The sequence below is a fragment of the Tetranychus urticae genome, chromosome 1 (genome assembly GCF_039701765.1).
Source record: "Tetranychus urticae isolate SD_2017Ah chromosome 1, NJAU_TeUrti_SD_1.0, whole genome shotgun sequence".
Taxonomy (NCBI): Eukaryota; Metazoa; Arthropoda; class Arachnida; order Trombidiformes; family Tetranychidae; genus Tetranychus; species Tetranychus urticae.
In genome coordinates this window covers 742,918-768,518 of record NC_142958.1, presented here as the reverse complement: position 1 = coordinate 768,518, position 25,601 = coordinate 742,918, and the positions used below count along the sequence as shown (strand labels likewise).

The 25,601-nt window shown below is 32.2% G+C and overlaps 6 protein-coding genes, 1 long non-coding RNA gene and 1 other non-coding gene across 12 annotated transcripts in view; 4 read left to right on the top strand and 4 right to left on the bottom strand.

The window, feature by feature from the left end:
• The window catches only part of LOC107369987 (ninein-like protein), a 34,384-nt gene extending 28,851 nt beyond the window's left edge, over positions 1 to 5,533 (top strand). The window contains exons 8-11 of the mRNA XM_015937957.3: positions 2,915 to 3,089; positions 3,780 to 3,896; positions 4,190 to 4,552; positions 4,639 to 5,533. Of these exons, the coding sequence (XP_015793443.1) occupies positions 2,915 to 3,089; positions 3,780 to 3,896; positions 4,190 to 4,435 (538 nt within the window). The 3' untranslated portion in view covers positions 4,436 to 4,552; positions 4,639 to 5,533. The remainder of the gene's footprint in view (positions 1 to 2,914; positions 3,090 to 3,779; positions 3,897 to 4,189; positions 4,553 to 4,638) is intronic.
• Positions 100 to 2,365, bottom strand: LOC107369989 (uncharacterized). 2 transcript variants are annotated; one of them, XR_016201106.1, is made up of 5 exons: positions 2,220 to 2,365; positions 1,956 to 2,148; positions 1,065 to 1,693; positions 430 to 960; positions 100 to 236 (listed from the first exon to the last, which is right to left on the bottom strand). It is a non-coding gene; the product is annotated as an uncharacterized LOC107369989 (long non-coding RNA). The 2 variants fall into 2 exon arrangements; XR_016201107.1 differs by having other exon boundaries at positions 1,956 to 2,162; positions 2,220 to 2,347.
• Positions 5,534 to 6,793: 1,260 nt separating the features above from the next.
• On the bottom strand, positions 6,794 to 9,077 carry LOC107370018 (uncharacterized). Its single transcript, XM_015937991.3, has 2 exons — positions 8,478 to 9,077; positions 6,794 to 8,385 (listed from the first exon to the last, which is right to left on the bottom strand). The coding sequence occupies exons 1-2, from the start codon at positions 8,971 to 8,973 to the stop codon at positions 7,055 to 7,057; spliced, it is 1,827 nt and encodes a 608-aa protein (XP_015793477.2). The 5' UTR covers positions 8,974 to 9,077; the 3' UTR covers positions 6,794 to 7,054.
• A 1,205-nt stretch (positions 9,078 to 10,282) lies between these two features.
• Positions 10,283 to 11,935, top strand: LOC107369933 (uncharacterized). Of its 4 annotated transcripts, none has more exons than XM_089266405.1 (4): positions 10,283 to 10,346; positions 10,427 to 10,517; positions 10,624 to 11,399; positions 11,623 to 11,935. In XM_089266405.1, the coding sequence occupies exons 1-4, from the start codon at positions 10,321 to 10,323 to the stop codon at positions 11,750 to 11,752; spliced, it is 1,023 nt and encodes a 340-aa protein (XP_089122531.1). In that variant the 5' UTR covers positions 10,283 to 10,320; the 3' UTR covers positions 11,753 to 11,935. The 4 variants fall into 4 exon arrangements, with proteins under 4 accessions (XP_089122531.1, XP_015793387.2, XP_089122530.1 ...); XM_015937901.2 differs by having other exon boundaries at positions 10,582 to 11,399; positions 11,623 to 11,934; XM_089266404.1 differs by having other exon boundaries at positions 10,291 to 10,346; positions 10,836 to 11,399; positions 11,623 to 11,929.
• A 2,723-nt stretch (positions 11,936 to 14,658) lies between these two features.
• On the top strand, positions 14,659 to 15,561 carry LOC149094311 (uncharacterized). Its single transcript, XM_089266135.1, has one exon. The coding sequence runs from the start codon at positions 14,659 to 14,661 to the stop codon at positions 15,559 to 15,561; it is 903 nt and encodes a 300-aa protein (XP_089122261.1).
• Positions 15,562 to 19,601: 4,040 nt separating this feature from the next.
• On the bottom strand, positions 19,602 to 19,685 carry TRNAL-CAG (transfer RNA leucine (anticodon CAG)). Its single transcript has one exon. It is a non-coding gene; the product is annotated as a tRNA-Leu (tRNA).
• A 724-nt stretch (positions 19,686 to 20,409) lies between these two features.
• Positions 20,410 to 22,507, bottom strand: LOC107370027 (sulfhydryl oxidase 1). Its single transcript, XM_015938003.3, has 3 exons — positions 21,858 to 22,507; positions 21,632 to 21,783; positions 20,410 to 21,528 (listed from the first exon to the last, which is right to left on the bottom strand). Exons 1-3 carry the CDS (start codon positions 22,458 to 22,460, stop codon positions 20,619 to 20,621), a joined length of 1,665 nt encoding a protein of 554 aa, XP_015793489.2. The 5' UTR covers positions 22,461 to 22,507; the 3' UTR covers positions 20,410 to 20,618.
• A 368-nt stretch (positions 22,508 to 22,875) lies between these two features.
• LOC107369973 (kelch-like protein 10) lies at positions 22,876 to 25,559 on the top strand. Its single transcript, XM_015937942.3, has 3 exons — positions 22,876 to 24,926; positions 25,007 to 25,137; positions 25,209 to 25,559. The coding sequence occupies exons 1-3, from the start codon at positions 23,386 to 23,388 to the stop codon at positions 25,421 to 25,423; spliced, it is 1,887 nt and encodes a 628-aa protein (XP_015793428.1). The 5' UTR covers positions 22,876 to 23,385; the 3' UTR covers positions 25,424 to 25,559.
• The last annotated feature ends 42 nt before the right edge of the window (positions 25,560 to 25,601 follow it).

Sequence of the window (25,601 nt, the reverse complement as noted above, 5' to 3'; positions counted from 1 at the left end):
ATCATTATTCTTACCATTTTCATTCTTCTTCCTAAAGTTATTTGTTATTCTCTCGCTCCCAAGCAATATGATTGTCTTGTTGAACTCGTTTCTCTTGATGTCCATAAAACTGGCAATGATGCTAACAATCAACTCACGAAAGTGTATGATAACCAAACATTTAGTCTACGATAAAATATTGACCCATCGTACAGCTTTTCAGTATAAGCTTTCACTTGTGGCATGAATTCAGGCTGCTTTTTGGAAAAAAAATTAAGACAAATCAACATTAGCGGTCGCTTGTTCAATTGTAATGACAATAATAATGTTATTGTTATAATTATTATTTAGGATTGTTAGTAAATGCAAAATGTACTTTACAAAAATGACATTTCCAGTGAAAATCATTTTCTGTCCCTTTTCACCTTTTTCACCTTCTTTTTTAACTACCTTTTCTTCCTGGAACATTATCAGCTTTTTCTTTCATCATAATTACCATCATGATTTCTTGAATATTTTTTTTTCTTTTTTGTCTATTCTTTTTATTGACTTTCCTCTCTATTCATCATATTTAACTTATTAGTCTCGTCATTATGTTTTCAGCGTTTTCAATGATTTTTAGTTTCCACCAAGTTATCTTAAATTTGAATTTATTTGTTAAATTGTGATCTTGTCCTAAAAAATCCAATACTTTGCGACTTATGAGTTCATCCTAATTTTGCTTTTCATTTCAACGTTGTGAGGCTAATTTTGACTCTCATTTGGGTTTTCCTTTTCAACTTGTCGTTATTATTCTCATTATTAGATGTACTATTGTTGGCGATGTTGTTCACGTTGTTGTTGTTATCATAATTGATGTTGACTAAATTGACAGATAGTTGAAGAGTACGCTTAGGGTCAACCTTTATGTCCATCAACTCCTACCATTTTCATTTTCTGACGTTGCTTTCTGTTTTCCTTTTCGTTCCCTTTTCCTTTCATCTGTAAAAAGTGAAGAAAAAAAAGTATTAATAAACATGTATAGATGAACATTGTGTGCCAAATCAAAAATCAAATCAAATTTATGTCGTCATAATTACAGTTACCTTTTTGCTTCTTCAAAATCACCTAATACATGTAGATAACTTTTTGAGAACAGTCAAGAAATTCATCTTTTTTTTGTGGGCTAGTTTGATGCAAAAAATGTATTTATATATTCATCATTCAAATCATGAAAAGTAATTTTTGAATGAATGGCTAATATTGTTTTATCGCCCACAATTTTTCACCGAGGAATAATGGTAGTGATGATCGCTTTGAGGTATGTAACAGGTCTCATTACATTTCATCATGAAATTGATCGGTCTGATGTTGATGAAGATGATAGTCTTTCAAAATACAAGTTGTCAACACTTCTCTCACGATTCATTATTGCTTCGCTTTGTTTGCTTGATGAGATACTTTTTACCAGACCTTTCTTTGTTTCAATTTCCCATCTATCCCCATTTTCAAACAGCATTGTCCTTTTTTGCCATTCAAATTGGTTGAGATGCACCTTTTGTAAGGTCTGCTTGGGTCCATCCGTAAATATTCACCTCTTAACCCAATCAGAAAAAAATTGAACTTTCCATTTTCCAGCATCTCATTGGGTTCATCAGGAGGTTTTTTTGTTGTTGTCGATTATGATTAGGATGATAATGATGGTGACTAGCCACAAAAAAAGCCAGCAGCATGTCTACAAGCAAAAAAATGAGCAGAATAGACTATATTTATAATAATGTATTAATAATCAGAATGTACATGAAAATAAAAGTATCTAACATGTGTGTACATGCAACCGAAATATTATAAAACTGAAACATTTTAACTATCTTACAGTAATAAATAATTTCCAATCATACAAATAATATCCCATCATTAACATCAACAAACAACAATGTAATCTTATCAGTATTAAATCTAATGCAACTAATAATATTTATTTAAACATATCTTACCTTTATAACCTTTTTTGTGTTGGTTATTCGCTTGTGATCACGATTTGTAGATGATGTTTCCAGATTAATCAATCTTTTCCTTTTAATCTATTTTGCTTACTTCTTTCGCTCTCAACATATCCCTTTTGGGCTGGTTGAAAGTATCATTTTCCCATTGGAAGCAGGCTGGTTGTATCATAAGGAACATTGTAGCCTGAAAATGATCATCTGAAGAGTAAGATTGATGGACAAATCAGCAATGACAGTAAAACTAAATCAACTTACCAAAAAATAAGAGATAGAAATTAAAATAATGAGGTAGCAAAAGAGTTACTGAAGATGTTTCATTTTTATTTATTTCAAATGAGAATTTATTTTTGATTTTTCACACACAAGTTAAAACAATTTCGTCGATGCGACTTTCCATTTTTGTCAGTTTGTTTTCAATCTCATTTCTTATTGGCTAACAATTTACTGGCAAGATGATTAATTTACCGATAAAAGGTTAAACATTTTCGTCACCATGATAAGGAAAACGGTTTAAATAAATTGCAAGCGAGAGAAAGCGAGAGAGAGGGAGAGAGTAACAAATAAGATTCCCTCCAATTTTCTTGCCTTTGCTGTCGAGACATTACTATCGATATAAAGGGTGTAACGGATAAAAAACTACTTTTATCTCAAAAATTTTATTTAGGAAGACGAAGATGACAATGATAAAAATCCGAAGAAAGAGAAAAGAAACGTCGCAAATTATTCCCTAAGGTCAAAACACATTTTTATCAGTGTCATCTTCGTCTTCCTAGATAAAATTTTTGAGATAAAAGTAGTTTTTTATCCGTTACACCCTTTATTTGTCTTCACCAATTAACCGCCACTTTTATCTTCTGTCTTTTACTTTTTATCTTATCTTTCCTTTTTTTGTATTTTTAATTCTGTTTCTTTTCTAATTAATCAAATTTTCTGATTGGGGACATTTTCAGTTTGTTGGAACGTCGATATCAAGAACAAATACGCAGTCTTCAAGATGAATTTCAAAAAGAGCGAGACTCCCTGGGGTCTCAAGCCTCACAACTTCGCAAAGAGCTGTCAACAGTTCAAATGGTTTCACAAAACAATCAGTCCAAATTGGAGGATATTATTTCATCACTCAAATTGGTAAGATCATCTTCATTCAATTTCCCCCTCATTTTTTATCTTTCAATCAATTTCTACATCTTTCTTCAACCATCCTTTTTGTTATTGTTCCTTCCTCTTTTGATTCACGTCCATCAACTATTTTTTGTTGTTGCTACTTCGATCCAAGAGGGTCAATTGGAATCACCTTTTGAAAAGACAAGATCAGGGGCTGATAAGTGTATTAACATGAGATGGGAAAAAAGATTTGAACAATCTTTTTTCATCTTCTTTTCTGGTGAACATCATTCTCACCATCAGCATCAAGTTACACTAGCCTCTAGTCATGTCCGAGCTAGTAGAATCAAATAGCCTTTTATTGATTAATGTGTTAAACCATTTTGTTTGGTTAATTAAATGGACATGATTAGATCAGATCAAAGTTAAAAACTTAATCTTAAAACAGCCAGCACAATCCTTTGAGTCAGTAGGTTGGCAATATTATTAGGTCTGTGGTTTCAATTTAGGGCCACCTTGGTCAATCTTGGGTTGAAAACGATATTCACCTTATTCCATGCGTTGAATCTTGATTGATTTATCTAATTCTTTTATTAATTTTTAATTTCGATTTTTCTTTATTTTTTTCTGTACCTGGTACCTGTGTGGTGTCTTCAATCATTTACTGGCAAATTGTTATCGCTTTACTCAAATCACAATTGATTCAATCAACAGGATAATTTAAGACTGGAGAAAGAAGTTCAAGATTTAAGTGATAGGTTAGCCGATGCTATTAAGGTTAACATTGACTTGCAAAAAGAGGTTGAAGAAACTTATTCAATCAAGAAAAAGGTAAGTTCAATTATCGCTCAGTTTCTCGCTCTGTATTGTCTACTATCTCTTGCTGTTTACAGCAATGGGTCAGTTGAAATGTCAATTTTTATCAAGAATTACAATTCCTAATTCTCTTCAATTACTGATTCTAAAATGAATTACTGAAATTATAGTTTACCGTTCCTTTTTGTCATAATTACTAATTTATTGCCTGACAAGGTTAAACAAACAAAATTATAGTTAATTAAGGGTTTGGTTTGGAATCATAACATATGTTAATTAACGCACCATTTCTCTATTTCTTTTTATAGTTATCTGAGATTGAGTTATTCCAAGTTTTCGATAAGGAAACTGAGTATCAAGCCTTAATTAATGACAATGAGTTACTTCGTCGTCAAAACAAGGAATTGCGGGATGAAAATGATGGACTCATCTTGGAAATGGAAAGAATGAATCAAAAGTTAGAGAGGAGACAAAAGAAAGGATCCAAACATGATGCTGCTTCATCAATGAAAAGAATGAGAAGTTATCACAAAAACTGGGCCAATGAGATCTGATATTATTGAATGAGAAGATTAAGCGTTTTTTTCTGTTATATACTCATAGAGATGAAAGAGAGAGAAAGAAAAATGAAAAATTATTTCAAACTATGGCGATCCCAAATCAAAAAAGAGGTAAGTTATTGTTCTTATCAACCTCAATCAGTAAATCGCTTTAACCAATTTTTAATCCCAATCTACATTCTCTTTTGTATCCTCAGGTGATTAGACAACCTTCCCACACTTTCAACATCTATAATTATGTCTCTTCGAATATTGTTATTAAAAATGATGTTACCATTGCTCCTTTTCTGTCGCTGATGATTAACACACGCTACCAAATGCAAAAGAAAACGGAAAATTAATGGAGATGGGCATGCTGATTATCTCATCAAATCCAAGTTTCTCCAGCTAATAGTTTATTTCTCAATCCCTCCCTCACTCAATCATCTCAATCAATCAAATTCCACCAAAGATTTTCATTTGTGGCCTCATTCAGCTGGATTCTGGTTTAAACATAATATTCCGGCCAACATAGTGCATTCATGTTTTTGCCCCATATTTGACCAATGTTAATACTCGTGACGCCTTTTGCTCCTGACTTTATCAAGGACTCTTTGTATTATCTTGTTTTATCGCAATCTAAGCCCTATTGAAAGTGACCTCGTCCGTATTTTAAATGGATTGTTAATTTGGTTGCTTGGTATCCATCCAAATTTTGTTATAGATTACACTTTTCGTACGGCTAAATACTTGGAAACCTTGGCTGCAAAAAAAAGAAACTTCAAGCCCTCCAAATCAGTGCATTCAATGACAAAGTATATAAAAGCAAAAAGTGGAAAACTTTTCATCCGTTCAACTGTCAACGATTGTCGACATTAATTTGTTTATTTTAAATTCAAACTTTTCATTATTTAACTCACCATATCACACATATACATTTAAAATTCATGCTCATTTCTGTTTCATCTTTCAATTGTTCATTTTTTGTTTGTTTATTTTTTGTCCCTCTTCTAATGATCACTGAAAATAGTGGCCTTATGAAGAAAAATTGGGAGGTGGGAAAATCTCATTATATTCCTCTCTTGTTGAAATAAATAATGACATTTTATTCAATTTTCTGTTGCACCATTCATGGGGAGGATTCTCATATCGAAACGAAACTGAAAAAGATATCGATGAACCATTTATTTATGAGTCACATTTTACATATACATTCTTGTATTTCAATCAGAAGGCCAATAATTGTTATTCATGATAGATTAACAATTTTTTTACACTCTTCAAATTAGTTCGATCATTCAAACTTACTCTTTTCGGAATGAAAAATTGAAGTTGTACTGATTTTTGCGCCAAATCTAGAAGTAAATTTAAGTATTGAACTTATTTCGAAAGTCAGTGTCACTGAAAAAGTAAACACAGACAAGCTAACTGATTAATCTAGGACAATCAGCAAAGCAATTACTCCACTCTGTATTGACATGACTAATTCATTGCTATCTTTGTTTACTTGTCATCATTACAAAGATATCATCCACAACGCTTTTTATGTCATTCAACAATTTCATTGATTGTAAACGTGATATTCAGTTTTCAATAAAGAATTGAAATTTTAAACTGTAAAAAGGGCTTTTAAGGAAAAGAGGAAGCGAACTTTTAAGGCTCTACAAACTGCAAACATCTCTAATTAAACACTGTTAGCAAGTAATAATTGTGGATCTAAAACTTTCGACTGTTTACTGTTGACATTAACATAATTTTTTATTTGGCTTTTGTGATATCAGTACAAAATGTAGCGATTTAGTCATCAAATGCTAGCAGGCTTGAAAGCAGTCAAAAATATGCAATTTCAATTATCTAACCATCATTGGGATTTATTTGATAAATTTGCTAATTTTGAATTATCACAATCCTCTTTTTTCATTCATCTCTCATCAAAAATAACGCAAGTTTATGTACACCTTGACTTTTCTAGTGGTGTTATTAAACGGCCCAGATTGTGAACGATTCAAACGAGATCTATTCAATTAATAAAGTCAAATAACGTACAACATAAATCATGTCTAGTTCGTATCGAGTGCTTGTCATACAGCGAAATAATCTATAGTACCTAAATATGATCTTTATAATCTTCAGATCAGATTGAATTAGATGAGTCAAATTAGGGCGACCTTGCAAAAATCTATTGATCTTTGCATTTGATTACTAGGACTGAGATAAATATTTAATAAATTATTGTAATAATACCAATTAGAAATACAAGATTAACCAAATCGGTAAATCAAAATGCACGATCAAAATGAAATGGAAAATGAAAGATAATTTTTTTAAAGTAAGTACTGTATTAATATTTATAATTAATAATCATTATTATTATAATAAACGATCACAGATTATTTTGTTTAAAAAATTTAGTTATTGAGAGGACGAGAAAAAATGCAATTTTTTAATCGGCGATCCATTGCTTTGTTAAGACTTTAACAATTTAGCTTTCATCTTTAATTTGACAACCAAAAAAGCGTAAGCATCTCGTCTGACCATCAAAGTGAATACATTAGAAATCGGTTAATAAACATAAAATAATTAGGGTTCATTTATAAGAAAGCTATTTAAATTTTCTATTATCCAGCGATTTTATCACGATTCCACAGTGTTTGTGGACTTAATGTTAGTAGTTAAAGATGGTGGTGGTGACAGTGAACATGGTTCGGACTGGTCCTCAGTTTCTAAGGGTTCGGGAACTTCTTGAAGACTATCATTACCAGTATCACTGTTATTGAATTTAGTTGGCTGGTGACGGGAATCTTTAGAACGGCGGGCTTGAATTCTAGAGCATTTAGAGCATTTTTGGTTGGCTTGATGGTTAAAACAATATAAATGGAAACAAGAGTGGCAAGCGCTACATTGGTAAATACGGCCAATCTCAAATGGAAAGAGAACGTCTTCTTTTTTGCACAGCTCACAGAAAAAGCCACGGGCTTTACAGTATTCACATCTGGAAACATGATCAATGGATTCTCTGACTAGAGCCCAACATTTATCTAAAAGCTTTTTAGAGCGTTTAATTGTGATAAGATCCTCCAAAGAATAAAGATGAATATCATCTTGGATAAAATGTTGAGGTTCGAATGATTTGAAATAAAAAACGAAGTCTTTCGCATTTCTACAAGTGGAAATATATTCTCTCAATGACCTAAGTTGGAACCTTAAATCTAATAATTTACTAAGTTGCTTAACTCTTTTATAGAGACTCGGATTTAGATCGTTGATATGAAATAGAGGCTCTCCGCGATATTTTTCAAGAAAGTTGACTGCGCAATTGGAAAGAGGATAACAATTGAAATCCCAGTTATGAATGACATACGCAGGTAAAATAGCTTTACGTCCTGAATGGCAGCCAACACGACAAAAAAATTTGCCTGTATAATAACAGTACATTATACCATGGAATTCTTTGCATTTAGAGTCAATGTTAAAACCACAACCAGCACATCTTTGGTTTTGCCTTTGCCATTGAGAATATTTATCAGTAGGTCGTTGAATGTTGCATATTAGTTGAGGTCGGAGGGGAGCCCAAAGTGAATTTCCTCTCAGTTTAATACTTGATGATCGAGTCGCAGCTGATGGAACTTGATGAAGAGATGATAGAGATTGAAATGAAGTATTTGTTACAATTGGACTTGGATTAGAGTAAAGCGAGTAACATGAACTTCCACTGCGACGAATGGGTAAAGATCTACTACTATTGCGATTAGGTTCATCACCAGACATTGGAGAACTCATCATAAAAGGTTGTAAGGAAGACCGTCTTGTAGAAAATGGTCTCTGTGAGTAATGTGATAGTAATTGAACAGCTACTGATTCAGCTGAATTATCGGCTGATTCAAAGTCATCTAATGGTCCAGAGGTAGACGTTTCAGACAATACCTTGCTTTCTCCATCTAAGGTCACATTTGAGCTAATTTCACCTGATATACAAGAGTAGAAAAGTAAAAATTGAAAGTTTATTAATGCTATTATGCAAAAGTTATGGGTGTACTTTTGACAGTTGAAGACATACTTAAATTAGAGATTGATCCAGAGAAAGAATTAAGTTCACTTTCATGTTTGCTGATGTTGAGTTTGAAATTATCTGGCTTATCTGCAGCACCTGAATTAGAAAAAACATCGGAGCCTGAGTTACTTTGTTCGACCAACCAATCTGCCGATGAGAGAACAGTACCATCCTGATAAGAAGACGGAACTGATGAAGAGTCAGATGAAGGAGTTGGTGTTGGTGATGCACTTGTGTCCTCGGTGAGATGATTGGTGATAACTTTATCAGTATTGACATTACATGATGATTTCGGTGATATTTGCTGATGTTGTATTTGGCTATGATGTTTGTTGAAAAAAATGTCACATTTAATTTCTTCGAATGTAGCTATTAAATTATCAGTAATAACAAAGTGGAGATTCTCTCTTTCCAAGGTTTCCAAGGAATCTGAGTTAGTTTGGTTAAGATGTTTCAGCAGAAGCAACAAGAAAGAACTTTGGTTTTCACTGTCCGAAGACATAGGAGATTTTTAATCAACCTGCTTTTACTATAAAATCTATAAATCATTATAAATTAACAAAAAGCAAATTGACATGAAATCAGGCCTTTCAATTACAAATTGTAACATAACTTACAGCTTTAATCCGTTAGATGACTCTGATGCAGAATGATCCGGAGCGGTCGATTCAAGTTGGTTTGATAAAAATGAAAAAAGTGAAAATTATTGAATCCTAAAAACTCAATATAACCCTGAAATCAACTTAAATATACTTCAAATCAGTCAATTATATGAGTGATTGTAATTTAACAACCAACACAAAAAATAAAAGGTTGATTCATCATAGCATAAATATTACAAATGAAAGTTAAATTGATAAATTTATCGTTTCCATCTCTTTATCAATTTTATTTTTAATTGTTATTTTTTTACTCTTTTTACTTAACCAGCTTATAAAAAATCAAATGAACATCCTTAAAAGGTGCACGGAGTCATGTTCAAGTTTATCAAGATAAAAAGAATTGACTTCCCAGCATTTAAGTTTTGATAGCTTGGTGCAAAATATTATTCAAAATATATAAGTGAATAAGTTAGAATAGTTAAAAACTGAAAATTAATTTCAGTGACAGCAATGCAATTTATCGACGGTTCTCTCGATTTGACCATTGGTCTTAAAACTTGAACAACGAATCTCGAGAACGAAGATGAATAAACGTTTACTTTTGTACAAATAGTAAAGCAATAATCTGATAACATAATAATACAATGCTATACCTTTTCTCGTATGATCTCTGATGATCTTATACTTCGATTTATTATAGTCCATTCTAGAGTCTATCTCGATGTATATAATAAAGCAAATGGTAAAATCGTTTAATTGCAATACAAATGCAAATGTTTTCATTGATAATTTAAATAATGCGTTGGATAGTGAAATAAAATTATCATTGATCTACAAAATCAATTCGCAATATTGGAAAAGCATATTTTATGTAACAACATTAGTATTTTTCACTTATTTCTATTACTTTGTATCAAATATTAACAGTTTTAATATTAATAAAGATTGAATTTATTTTAATTTAACTGATTTGTAATATTTGTAAATTTTAGTCCTAAAATCATTTGTTTTGTTTCACCAGGCAGAGTAGGCGAAAGCATATCATGAATTCAACTGAAGATTTAAAGTCTGTCATCTTCAATATAACAATGGTCTTTTATCAAGTAAGTTCAAAATAATATCTGGAGTTCATGGTTTGTCAATTTTGTAACGTACTTAATCTTCAAAAGTTTACATTTAATACTGTTCATGAAGTGGTTGATGGTGAGATTAGATTCATTGGTAAGCAATTCAAAGATCTCCCTGAGATGTACTCGCGTCATACAAAGTCAAGGTATGTTGAATGATTTTATTGATCATAAAATTTGATAATTGATGATTGGACACGGGTTAATCGAATTTATAATGAAACAGAATAAAATTGAAGCTCGAGGAAGGTCGGTTCGGTGTTTGGAAGGAAGGAGTTGGTTACACTAATGGTATGCTTGGTACATTACAGAACTGTGTAAGTGGAAATTTGATTTTTTCATCTTCTTGATCTAAATGTTTACTATTGCTTCCATTATTAGGAAGCCAACACATTGCTTTTCCCTGTTTCATTGTACACAAAGGATCCACCGGGTGTCTTCACTACTGCAGTAGAGGAAAACACTTACCACTTGGCCAGTGTAACTCAGAAACATACTCTTTCTTCATTCAATTTGCTCAACAATTTAATCTCTATTGAATTGTTCTGTTGGCTGTTATATTTTACTTTACTTTTCAAGATATTTTCCATTTCCAATTTTGTTCATTTACCTAAATTAATCCATTTGAAATACAGATTATACGGTGTCGTCTTTGAAGCTGTTAAGGCCATTCTTACAGGACATATTCATGGTTCATCAAAAACAGTTTTTTTATTGGCTTTTGCTTGTTTATTAACAGCTCTATTTGGTGCCATTGTAAATTCATCTTTTAACACCAGTGCCATTGTCAGGTCAACCAAGGAACAAGTGAAAAGCTTATCGGATATCATAAAGATGAATAAAAATCCATGGTTTTTTGATGGCATTTCCCAATATGAACTTTTTGAGGCTGGAGTTACACCTGAGTTTAGACAAGTATATGAATATGCAGTGAAAAAAGGATTAGAAACGCCAAAAGAACTGGGTAAAAACTCAGGAATTCAATTGAGTCGTGACTGCTTGAATGCTGTGGCTTTAGCAACATTACAAGCCACTGAATTCATGGAAATTTATCTTGAATATATTTGTTCCATTAAGTTAGGATCGCCTCAATGCGTTTTTGTCTCGAACCCTTATCACAAAGCAGTTAAGATGAGTTTAATCAATCCATGCACTGATGGTCCCGTTGCTGAAGAGATGATTAGACGGGATAAATCTTTGTGCGTATTTACAATGAATTGAGATTGAAAGCGGTCAAACTCAAAATTAAATGATTCAACGTCGAAGTGAAAAAGTACAAGATATATTTCACTTGCCACTTGAACCATCCGAATCACAGTGAAAAGTATCCATGTCACGATTTTGATCGCTTTCAATCGTAATCACTTCAATCGCTCTCTATAATATAATAATAATATGTTGATATCATTTGTTTTATTGCAGTTACTCTGTGCTTCTAGAAACTGGAATCAACCTTCGAAGAATGGAACTAAGTAGAAGTTATACGATTAAATCCACTCTCTCGCTTTTGGGTTTGGAAACCAGAAGTCAAACAGACGATTCCAATCTTTAGTCATTGTCTGCATCTCCACTCAATCTTTCCAATTTTGAAGACTTATTTATAATTCAATTTTTCGCTGCAGTCATGGCTTTATTTATCGAATTTGGGAACCAAATTTATTACCGCTATGTAAAACAAATTTAAATTGAATTAAATCCTTTGTTTATTCATTTAATAAATACTTTGTTCAGTATCGCAATCAAACCGAGTCTAAATCCTTAGAACTACATATTCAAATACAAGACTGCTTAAATTAGTTTAAACCTGATTTATATCTGTACAATTAAGTTAGTCAGTCTCGAATAAACTGAAAATTCCAAGTTATTTTGGTTTATAAAATTGAATCAAAGTCGCTGACATCTAAATACTCAATTCCACAAAATAAAACGACCAAGTTCCAAAGACTGTTGCTACTAAAAAGACACAATTAACACATTTATGCACAAAGTTGACACAAATTGACAAAAATGAGACGAAAATGGGTAAAAAATTATATTTTTATCAAATTTAGACTCTGTTGGTTTGGTTAGGTTAAAACTGAGTCCATTAATGCGATTTAAAAAGTTCTCTGATCGACAGTTTTCGGTAAAATCGAGGTCAAAGTTATAACTTCGATCGCCTTTTGCACAATTATGGAAGCAGACTTTTTCGTGAGAATCATTTTCCTTATTTGTATTTAAAGGCAAATCAGAAAACGCTCTTGCTTACATGATATAGAGTTTTGGGTACTTACTTGTATCTAACAGATAAGTTGGATTTTCATTTGAACTGATCGTTTTCTGTGACCGTAAGTCTTGAGAGAGTTGAAACTTATTATCGATCCACAGAAATTGTTGGTACATATCATGGGTCAATTACTTTTAACAATTTAAAAACAGTTGGCTTGGTTTTGGCCATTGAACTTAAAACTTTCAGCGTCAATATTTCGAGAATGGCATCATCTACAACCATCATTCTCTTACCAATTTAATTATTTACTGATTAATAATTCAATGAAATTAGTTAACTTTACATTAGCGCATTTGGGTTATGATTATTGGGTTTAAAATGTACAAGAAACAACTTATTCAACAAAAGAAACTCATATTAATGCATATCTGGATAAATAAACCAATTTTCTGGTTAAACTTACAAATGAAATATAAAGAGTACTACAAAAGGCTGGAACATTTGATCAAAGAGTTGAGACTTAGCGAGGTTTGTAGGGAAATACAAGCTGAGTCCATTGGTACTATTAAAAAGTTCATCCGAACGATAGTTTTCTAGAAAATTGAGGTCAAAGTTAGAACTTCGATCGTCTTTTGTACAGTTATAGAAGTAGATTTTTTCATGAAACTCATTTTTAATGATGTGAATTTCAATGATCAACCAGAAAATGAACTTATTTTGAGAAATAAATTTTTCAATTTTCTATAAATCAGATCATTTCGATTTTCGATTAAACTTGTCGCATTCTGTGACTGAAAAATTATGAAATTTGAAACTTAGTATTTGTCAACAAAAATTGATGTTACACATCAACGATTAAAAACTTTTCTCGATTTCTCTACAGTTCTCTTGATTTTGGCCATTGGCCTTAAAACTTTGACGCTAAATATTTCGGAATCGAAAGCACCTACAGTCATTTTTCTTTCAGACAACATTAGATTTCATTCTGGACTATAACACAATATGACAGAATACCGAATTAAATGCGTGCTGATTTATTCAATGATGAAAATATTTCTTACGTTTAAGATTTGTGTTTAGCTGCATAAATAAAGTCTTTAATCTGACAACATAATTTATGCAATGCTATAACTTTTTTTGTAGGATCTTGGGTACTCGGTTGTTTATACACATTATAGCCCGTAATGAAATCTAATGTTTAGCTGAGACTGATGACTGTAGGTGCTGTCAATTCCGAAATATTAAGCGTCAAAGTTTTGAGGCCAATTGCCAATATCAAGAGAACTGTAGAGAAATCGATAAAAGTTGTTAATTCTTGATGTGTAGCATCAATTTTTGTTGACAAATACTAAGTTTCAACGTTCATAATTTTTCAGTCACAGAATGCGACAAGTTTAATCGAAAATCGAAATGATCTGATTTATAGGAAATCGGGAAATTTATTTCTCAAAATAAGTTCGTTTTCTGGTTGATCATTAAAATTCACATCATTTAAAATGAGTTTCATGAAAAAATCTACTTCTATAACTGTACAAAAGGCGATCGAAGTTCTAACTTTGACCTCAATTTTCTAGAAAACTGTCCATCGGACGAATTATTTAATAGTACCAATGGACTCAGCTTGTATTTCCGCAAGTCTCAACTCTTTGATCAAATGTTCCAGCCTTTTGTAGTACTCTTTATATTTCATTTGTAAGTTTAACCAGAAAATTGGTTTATTTATCCAGATATGCATTAATATGAGTTTCTTTTGTTGAATAAGTTGTTTCTTGTACATTTTAAACCCCAAAATCATAACCCAAATGCGCTAATGTAAAGTTAACTTATTGCATTGAATTATTAATTAGTAAAGTGTTAAATTGGTGAAAGAATGGTCTCTGTAGGCGCCACCATTTTCGAAATATTGACGCTGAAAGTTTTACAGTGAAATCGCATTGAATTCATATTGTTTCAAGGAAGAAAACCTTTGCTTTAAGAATGAAAAAGTTAAGCTGTTTAGCGATTGAGCTTAGCCTAATCTGCTTTCGGAATGAATTCAACATTCGGAATAAAAGGAAAGTTGAATTTAGGAATGAGTTAGTCTATTTTGACCTTAGTTGAAGTGAATTTGAATAGTTTTTCAACCTTCTTTTAAAATGAATACTTCAAGTGAAATTTAGCCAGTGAAATATCGACGAGTTTCAGATTCTGAAAAAAATTTGATTATCAAGTTGTATGAAGAAGGAAAAAGAATCAAGTTCATCAGTGAAATGTTGGACATCAAGTCGGCTACAGTGAGTAGTGTTGTTCAAACATATAAAAAATTTGGAAATATCAAACGAAAACGAGGACATCGAAAATCTAAGCTTACAGAGCTTCAAAAAACTGAGATGAAAAGTTGGTTGGATGAAAATTGTCAGCTTACTTTGGAAGACTTAGCTAATCGAGTTGAAGAAAAATTTCAAATAAAAGTTAGCGCAACTACAGTATTCAGCTATTTGGATAAATTACATTTCTCTGTCAAAAAAATTTCTCCAGTTCCAATCAGGAGAAACTGTGCATCAACAATTGAGACCAGATTCAATTATGCAAAGAAATTTATGGAACAAGTTGACCAAAGTTCAACTATATTTATTGATGAAACTGGAATTGCTCTTCATTGTCGCTCAAATTATGGACGTTCGGAAATTGGTAAAAGAGCCAATCTTACGGTTCGAGCAATAAGAGGAAAGAATTATTCAGTTTGTTGTGCAATGTCTCGAACTGGAATTGAATTTTATCAAGCTCAGGAAAAATCATATAATGCAATCGATTTCATCGATTTCATCAAACAATTTTTGGAATTTCTGCCAAATGGATCTGTTAAAAAACACTATCTAATCATGGATAATGTTCCATTCCATCATAATAATCAGATAGAAGAAATGATTTCGGCAAAAAATCATGAGCTTATTTTTCTTCCACCGTATTCGCCATTCCTTAATCCAATTGAGAACCTTTTTAATCAATTCAAATTTTATGTAAAAAGGTTATCTCCATCTACTGCTGATGAAGTTTTCAATGCAATCGAAAACGCATCTCAAGTCATTTCTGCTGAAGATTGTGAAAATTATTGGAGAAACATGTTGAAATACGTTTCAATCAGCCTGCAAAAAGTTTCCATTGAAAATTAAAATTTCATTCTAAATCTACACTTTTTCAAACTTGAGCTCTTTTATTTCAATCTTGGGTCAGATTAGTATAATCGCACCTCTAAATAGCTTATCTTTTTCATTCTTAAAGCAAAGGTTTTCTTTCTCAAAACAATATGAATTCAATGCGATTTCACTGTAAAACTTTCAGCGTCAATATTTCGAAAATGGTGGCGCCTACAGAGACCATTCTTTCACCAATTTAACACTTTACTAATTAATAATTCAATGCAATAAGTTAACTTTACATTAGCGCATTTGGGTTATGATTTTGGGGTTTAAAATGTACAAGAAACAACTTATTCAACAAAAGAAACTCATATTAATGCATATCTGGATAAATAAACCAATTTTCTGGTTAAACTTACAAATGAAATATAAAGAGTACTACAAAAGGCTGGAACATTTGATCAAAGAGTTGAGACTTGCGGAAATACAAGCTGAGTCCATTGGTACTATTAAATAATTCGTCCGATGGACAGTTTTCTAGAAAATTGAGGTCAAAGTTAGAACTTCGATCGCCTTTTGTACAGTTATAGAAGTAGATTTTTTCATGAAACTCATTTTAAATGATGTGAATTTTAATGATCAACCAGAAAACGAACTTATTTTGTAAGTTCAATTGCCAAAACCAAGCCAACTGTTTTTAAATCTTTAAAAGTAATTGATCCATGATATGTACCAACAATTTCTGTGGATCGATAATAAGTTTCAACTCTCTAAGACTTACGGTCACAGAAAACGACCAATTTAAATGAAAATCGAACTTATCTGTTTTATAAGAACCCAAAACTCTATATCATGTAGGCAAGTGCGTTTTCTGATTCGCCATTAAGATACACATAAGGAAAATGATTCTTTTGAAGAAGTCGACTTGCATAACTGTGCTAAAGGCGATCGAAGTTTTAACTTTGACCTCGATTTCACCGAATACCGTTGATCAGAGACCTTTTTAAATCGTATTAATGGACACAGTCTTTATGTCCCTGCAAACCAACAGAGTCCAAATTTGAATAAAATTAATTTTTTACGTATTTTCGTCTCATTTTTGTCAATTTGTGTCAACTTGTTAATTGTGTCTTTTTAGTTACAATCCTAACAGTCTTTGGAACTTGATCGTTTTATGTAGTGGAATTAAGTATTTAGATTACAGTGACTTCGATTCAATTTTGTAAACCAAAATAACTTGGAATTTTCAGTTGATTCGAGACTGACTGACTTAATTAAACAGATATATAATAAATCAAGTTTAAACTAATTTAAGGAGTCTTGTACATATGTATTCGAATATGTAGTTCTAAGAATTTAGGCTCGGTTTGATTGCGATATTGAACAAAGTATTTATGAAATGAATAGACAAAGCATTTAATTCAATTTAAATTTGTTTTACATAGCGATGGTAAATATGGTTCCCAAATTCAATAAATAAAGCTATGATTGCAGCGAAAAATTGAAGTATAAATAAGTCTTTAAAATTGGAAAGTTTGAGTGGTGATGCAGAAAATAAATAAAGATCGGAATCGTCTGTTTGACTTCTGGTATTCAAGCCCAAAAGCGCGAGAGTGACTTTAATCGCATAATCTCTTATTATTTTGATTCGTTGAAGGTTTATTCCAGTTTCTAGAAGCACAGAGTAACTGCAATAAAATGAATGATATTAACATGTTATTAGAAAGCGTGAAACTGATTAAGATTGAAAGCGATCAATTCAGATGCTTCAAAGCAAGTGCACTTGTACTTTTTCCCTTCGACGTTGGGTTATTTCATTTTGAGTTTGACCGCTTTCAATCTCAATTCATTGTAAATACGCACAATGATTTATCCCGTCTAATCATCTCTTCAGCTAAGGTACCATCAGTGCATGGATTGATTAAACTCATCTTAACTGCTTTGTGATAAGGATTCGAGACAAAAACGCTTTGAGGTGATCCTAATGCACTGGAGCAGAGATATTCAAGATAAATTTTCATGAATTCAGTGTTGCTAAAGTCACCGCGTTTAAGCACCAGTCACGACTCAATTGAATTACTGTGTTAGTACCCAGTTCTTTTGGCGTTTCTAAGCCCCTTTTCACTGCATATTCATATACTTGTCTAAACTCAGGTGTAACTCCAGACACAAAAAGTTCATATTGGGAAATGCCATCGAAAAACCATGGATCTTTATTCATCTTTATGATATCCGATAAGCTTTTCACTTGTTCCTTGGTTGATTTGACAATGGCACTAGTGTTGAAAGATGCATTAATGATGGTACTAAATAGAGCTGTTAATAAACAAGCAAAAGCTAATAAAAAAACTTTTTTTGAAGAACCATGAATATATCCTGTGAGAATGGCTTGAATAGCTTCAAATATGACGTCGTACAATCTATATTTCAAATGAATCAGTTTAGGTAAAAGAACGAAATTGGAAATGGAAAATATCTTGAAAAGTAAAGTAAAATATAACAGCCAACAGATCAATTCAATAGAGATTAAATTGTTGAGCAAATTGAATGAAGAAAGAGTATTTCGTTTCTGTGTTACACTGGCCAAGTGATAAGTAATTTCCTCAATTGCAGTAGTGAAGACACCCGGTGGATCCTTTGTGTCCAATGACACGGGAAAAAACAACGTGTTGGCTTCCTAATAATGGAAGCAATAGTAAAAATTTGGATCAAGAATATCAAAAAAGCAAATAAACACTTACACAGTTCTGTAATGCACCAAACATACCATCAGTGTAACCAACTCCTTCCTTCCAAACACCCCACTGACCTTCCTCGAGCTTCAATTTTATTCTGTTTCATTATGAATACGATTAACTCGTGTCCAATCATTTTAATCAAAATCATTCAACGTACCTTGACTTTGTATAACGCGAGTACATCTCAGGGTGATCTTTAAATTGCTTATCAATGAATTTAATTTCCCCATCAACCACTTCATGAACAGTATTTAATGCAAACTTTTGAAGATTAAGTAAAACACGAACTTGACAAATCATGAACTCTAGATATTATTTTGAACTTACTTGATAAAAAACCATTGTTATGTTGAAGATGACAGACTTTAAGTCTTCAGTTGAATTCATAATATTATCATATGATTTCATCTACTCTGTCTGGTGAAACAAAGCAAATGATTTTAGGACCAAAATTTACAAATATTAAAAAATCAACTAAATTAAAATAAATATAATCTTTATTAATATTCAAACTGTTAATATTTGATACAAAATAATAAAAATAAGTGAAAAATACTAATGCTGTTACATAAAATATGCTTTTCCAATATTGCGAATTGATTTTGTAGATCAATGATATTTTTATTTCATTATCCAACGCATTATTTAAATTAACAATGAAAACATTTGCATTTGCATTGCAATTAAACGATTTTACCATTTGCTTTATTATTAACTCTAAATTCATTTTAATAAGTAAAATGCTTTCTTGCTTATCAAAATAAATTTTACAGCTACTTCCATACGCTTTACATTGAATTGACTGTCGCAACTTGAAAGGGCTCTACATCACGAACCGCGCACCGGCGAAATAAAAGCCAAAATACGTGTCTAATAATTTTCGATCCTCTACAATATAAACCCAAAAAACAATCGAAAATGAGCGTACCACTTGGGATACTTCCCTCGTTAGATAAAGATAAAGATGAATCCTTGTAGTCCTAAAGAACTTGAATATTGGTTAACAATTCAAACTGATAGACATAACGATCAAGCAGCTCGACTTATAGCATCATCAGAGTGAAATAAAAACCAAGTATTATCAGTTAATGGGCTGGTTTCAACAACATTTCACCCTCATTTCTCCAAATTTTGGAATAAATACTATCCAGAGGAACAATTATATGGATCAAGTGGAAGTGAATCTAATGATGAACTTTAAAAAAATGAATCTCAAAATATCAACCTTCACACTCTTTTATACTCCAAGTATTTCAAGAAAATAAACCGAACGGTTAACCATCAATGAAAACCACCTAACAGTGTTTAGTGAAATGTCCAAAAATATCACCTATTTGTCAGAGGTGGGATTCGAACCCACGCCAGGTAAACCTGACTGCGACCTGAACGCAGCGCCTTAGACCACTCGGCCACCCTGACATTTTATTGATAAATAGGAAATTTTTGGACGTAGGCCATTTAATGAAATGATGGAGACCTTAATGGTTTCGATAATATTTTCTGAAATTGAGTTTGAAATTATCTGGCTTATCTGCAGCACCTGAATTGGAAAAAACATCGGAGCCTGAGTTACTTTGTTCGACCAACCAATCTGCAGATGAGAGAACAATATCATCCTGATAAGAAGACGTAACTGATGAAGAGTCAGATGAAGGAGTTGGTGATAACTTTATCAGTGTTGACATTACATGATGATTTAGATGATATTTGCTGATGTTGAGTTTGGCTATGATGTTTGTTGAAAAAAATGTCACATTTAATTTCTTCGATAATAGCTATTAAATTAGCAAAAACGAATCGACATATAACCAGGCCTTTCAATTATAATTTATAAATCGTAGCGTAATTTTCAGCTTTAAAACGTTAGATGACTCTGCTGTAGATGATCCCGAGCGGTCGATTCAAGTTGGTTTGATAAAAATGAATAAACTAAAATTATTGAATCCTAAAAACTCAATATAACCCTGAAAACAGCTTTTAATATACTCACTTTAATATAAATCAGTCATTTATCTGACTGATTGTAATTTAACAGCCAAAACAAAAGAATAAAAGGTTGATTCATCATGCAATAAATATTACAGATGAAAATGAAATCAAAAAATTTATCGTTTTTCTCACTTCATCAATTCAGCCAGTTAAGTTTTTATGCACCAGGAATAATCAATCAATTTTATTAAATTAAAAGATTTCATCTAAATGATATTTCGTCAATCGAAAGAATACATGAAGTAAATTTGAATGTAGGACATTTTAAAGTTTAATACAATTTAGTTTCAATAGCCTACCAAAGGCAAGGTAGCGATTAAAATTACTACAAGAATTTGTAGAAATCTATTTTCTTGATTCCAATTAAGAGTTAGGATTTTGATATTGAACCCAACTTGATGGTTTGTAGCGATTGATCAAGAATTTTGCAACTTGGTTCTCATTGAATTTACCGTGGTGGTAACATTTCATGCAACGACTTGGCTCTGGAAATTGTACTTTAGGAAAATACGGATCTTCAGTTGGATCACCAGCTATTCTTCTGTTAACTGAATTGTGAATAGACCAAAGCCAAACGATGGAGGAAAAATGATCAGATTGATCTATTTCGTTGGATATGTTTGCTGTTTCATTGATAAAATGTGCCCGGCATTCCTCACAAGAGAAAAAGTCTGTAATGAATTGACGCATAGTGAAAACAACTTGATGGTCAGTTGATGGTCCACTGACAGTTGTATGTTCAATGACTGTTAATGTGTGCCACAGAAGCCACAGAGAACATGTGTATCCTCGATAAATTGGACTCGAACCACGACAGGTTAACCATTCATCTGGTTTAGGAAGAGTGTAATCATTTTGAAGATCATCTATCTGTTTAACAAGATCATTAACCGGGACACCAGCCGATACGTTTGTCAATAAAGCGGTTTCATGTGATTCAAGTAGAGTTGATAATTGTGCGAAAAAGATTCTTTCAGATGAATTAGCAAAAGGAAAGTAACGCTCAATTGTCCTGGTGAAATTTCTCAATGAATTAATCTTCTCCAAAGAATATGTATCGTAGATTAAAATTTCATTGGTTAATATTTGTTGTAAACACTTATAAAGATCATCAATGTAAAGTTGATTGTTGTTTACATAGGAGAAATTGCCAGATCTAACATTGTTAGATGCTTGTGTTGTAAAATCAGATGAAGATGCATTAATTGTCACTTGAATTGATCTAAGTATTACATCGTTGATAGCTCTTCGAGTATTCTTTGATTGATTGTACCTGGATAACAAGGGAGGGCCATAGAATCAAAGATTTAATCATTTGAGTGAATTTGGAAGATTTGATAGTCTATACAATTTGTTATAAACAAAAGATTACTTACTGAACAGCTATGGGAACAAAACCTCTCTTAGGTATGGTTACCAGGATTGGAAGTTGCGTTTCATTCAACTCAAATTGATCCAGCCATGGACTCTGCCAATTAGCTCTTCTAATAGTTAATTGGTCTTTGAAATTATAAAGATCCAGGATAACCTAAGAGTTCATGACAATAAAGCAAACGATTAGACAAAAAGTAAAAAAGATACAATTGAAATTTCAAGACTTACCTCTGAGCCAACTTTAGATTCATTTTTCTCTCCAATCAGAAATACCTTTTTACCAAGAGATTCATTAGTTAAAGAAATACGATGTTCAAGTGGCTCTATTAATGTTAAATCTGGATCTTTGGGTGATGTGGCTGCAATCAATGTGGTCAAATTATTACGTAAAGCATCGACAGTTCCCTTTTTAACCACTATGGGAAGTAATCCTGAGGAAAAGTTCCAATATGATGGATAAAAGTGAATAGTTGGAACAAATGGGATGGCCGCTGATCGACAGGTAGCTACATTTTCCTCATCGGCACAATTAATTACAGCTAATTTAACAACTGGCTTCCATGCTTTGATGTCTTCAGCTAAATGTCGCCAAGCAGGAGCAAACCGTTTACAATAAGGACACCAGTGTTTATAAAATTGAACAACAAAAGCGTTTGGCTGTGATTCAATTGTTGTGGTAAAATTGGTTGAATCAAGAGTCAATATATTAGGATTACTTGGGTCATATAAACTGGATTGACCATAGACAGGAGTTGCAGTTGAAAACAATAGAGATAAAAACACAATTAAAAATAAAATAAGTTGAAAAAAAATCTTGTCAGCAACAATCATGGTTTATCTAGAAGCAAAACGGCAACAAAAACAATTATCACTGGTCAAATATGCTTGAATAAAAACAGATTTGTAATATGAGATGTCTTCCTTTAATCACGTGATTTATTTTCCGTTGAAAACCAATTGCTTATCAAGGCTAAGATTTGTAAACAAAATAATCGCTTTAAGAAGTTCCTATTCAATCCACTTTGGATTCTAGATAATTCTGTACTTATTATTTGTACTCTTGTGATTGCTTAACTCGAACTTTTTATTGATATTGTTATTTAATTAAGAACATGGAGAATCAGAAACGCTAAGAAACCATTCAAGATTAACTTTGATTGATTGTATTGCAATGAAATTTTCTAGAAGTTTACCCTTTCTTTTTCTTATGGATGTCAACAAAAGATCAGACGAACTACTATTTTTACCATTATAACTATTTATTAACCGAAGTAACTTTGATTTTAGCTCGAATCAGCTACTCTTTGATAGTATTTGCCAAAATATTAAGCACAGTTTTCAATTAGAGACACTTGATAGCAAAGATATGAAAGACAAGATTCTATTCATTCAGTATAATGTCATAAAATGTAATCATCAATGACTGAAAATTAATCAGCTTCTCAGGTTTAGTATCTCCTTTGGAATCAAAATCAAGTTACAACCAACAATGAAAAATAATGGAAATAAAGTCTCATTCACTATTTTCCGGTAAACTTAATTCCATGATATTCAGTTTGCTAAATAGTTTGGTTTTTATCATTGTTAACTGGTTTCAAGATTTAATGTACAACCAATTGATATAACATAAAACAATTAAGGATATATGTAATTTATGAATATCCTTAATTTTAGTGAAACTGAAAACATTGTTACAATTTAATTTGTCTGTCACTTTTCATGTAACGTTTTGTATTTAATTTCTGTAATAAACTAGATGATGAAAACAAGCAATAGGCCTGATTTTGATTGGGCATCATATCTCGACAGATCTATTGTCCTACAAAATTTGAGAAAATCTTATTCATTCTGTGATATTTTATTAGTATCTTCCGATAATAGAGAGTTTCCAGCCCATTTGACAGTTTTATCAGCGCTTGGTCCCAATTTCAGTAATGTCTTACAAAGTCAGCTGAACGATGAAAAATCATTGGAGCAAAAAGAAGCCCCTAAAAGATCCTGTGCTCATTGTCAGGTTCTGAGAAGAATAAAGTTACCAAACATTTCAGGATTCGTTTTATCGGCTCTTATTGATTGCGCTTACAAAGGTGTATTCAGTATACCTTACAATAGAGTTTGGGATGTCCTAGCAACAGCTGAAGAGTTTGAAATGGAATCTATTATCACAGCTTGTTGTAATTTTCTGGTTCACCACTTGAATCGAGAAAATTGTATTGAACTTTTGTATTTGGGAATCAAGCATAACCATAAGATCCGAACACTTGCTTGGTCTATGATTAAACGAGAGTTCACCTGGTTAACAGATTCGGCAATAAAATTTTCCACCATCTCATTGAAACATTTAGAGATTCTTTTAGATGATGATGAATTGGATATTGAGTCAGAAGAGTTGGTTTGGAAAGCGATAAAACGCTGGATTAATGAACAGCCCCAATCAACAAGAGCATCTCAATCATCTGGAGTACTGATTGGTAAATTGCTTGGTTATCTTCGCCATGGTCGAGTAACTCAAGCCTTTTTGACAAATAATTTGGCAAAAGACTCATTGATTTATTTGGATGAGTTTACTTCCAAGTTGGTTGCATCGATGATTAAACATAATCGCTATGAATTTGGTAAACAATTATTGGATGGACACGGATTTCCAGTTGGACATGAACCAAAGCACATTAGACCAAGAATTCCTGGGTCCATTATTTTTGCCATTGGTGGCTGGCAAGATGGCGTACCAACGTCTTTAATTGAAACATATGATTATGTAACCAATAAATGGTTTGAATGTAAAACAGGTCAAAGGGTTCCTAGAGCTTATCATGGCATTGAAGTGATTGGAGGAGTAATTTATCTTGTTGGAGGAACCAATGGAGCTGAAATATTGAACACGGTTAACTGTTTTGATCCAGAATCAAGAAGATGGTTTCAAAAGGCAAACATGTATGAGCAACGGTGTTACGTTTCAACAGCTGTTCTTGATGGCCAATTGTATGCCATGGGCGGTCATAATGGTTTACATAGGATTCGTTCAGTTGAAAGATATGATCTGGCAAGTAATCAATGGACTCGAATCAATGAGATGAACTTAGCTCGATCCGATGCTTGTGCAGCCATCCATGAAAATAAGATTTTCATCGCTGGAGGATTGAATGATCAGGTTATTGAAAATTCCGTTGAAATGTATGATCCGGCCACTCATAGATGGACTTTAATTCAACCCATGAATTCACCACGAACCAGTTTAGCTCTGGTTTCCTATCAAGGATCATTATATGCATTAGGAGGTAACAATGGATTTGAAAGGTAAGGAAATATTAGTATAAGCATTAGTATTGACAAAATTGGAATAAAATATTTGAATAACATGACACATCTTCATTCAGACTTCCAACTGTGGAAAGATATGATTTTGAACAAGAAAGTTGGTTTTCGGCTCCTAGCATGCGATCTCAGAGGAGCACATTTTCAGCTTGTGTACTTGGTAACTATATTTACGCTATAGGTGGTTATAATGGTAAATATTTGAAAAATTGAATACAATACTCACAATATAAATGCTAACTTTAATTTTTTATCCTCTCACAGGTCAAACACCGATAAGTAAAGTAGAAAAATTTAATGGAACAACTCAAGAATGGATTGGGATGAAAAATTTGAAATACGATAGAAGTGGTCTCTCCGTTTGTGTACTTAAAGGTTCTTCTAAGGGCAAGGATTTCACTTATCTTGGTGCACCGAGTAAATCACTATTAAAAAGTGGTTACAGCAAATTAACTCAAATTGCAAGAGTTCAACTTTAAGTATCGTTCCATCGTATCAAGTATATTAAAATGATATTTTCATGATTTTCCTTAAAATATTTATAATTCATATTTATTCAGAAACGCTAAGATTTCAATAAAAGATTATTAAAATATTGTTTGTTGAAGAGTAAAAGATATTTAAATTTTTAAATTTCTTCAAATTTTTAACTCAGAT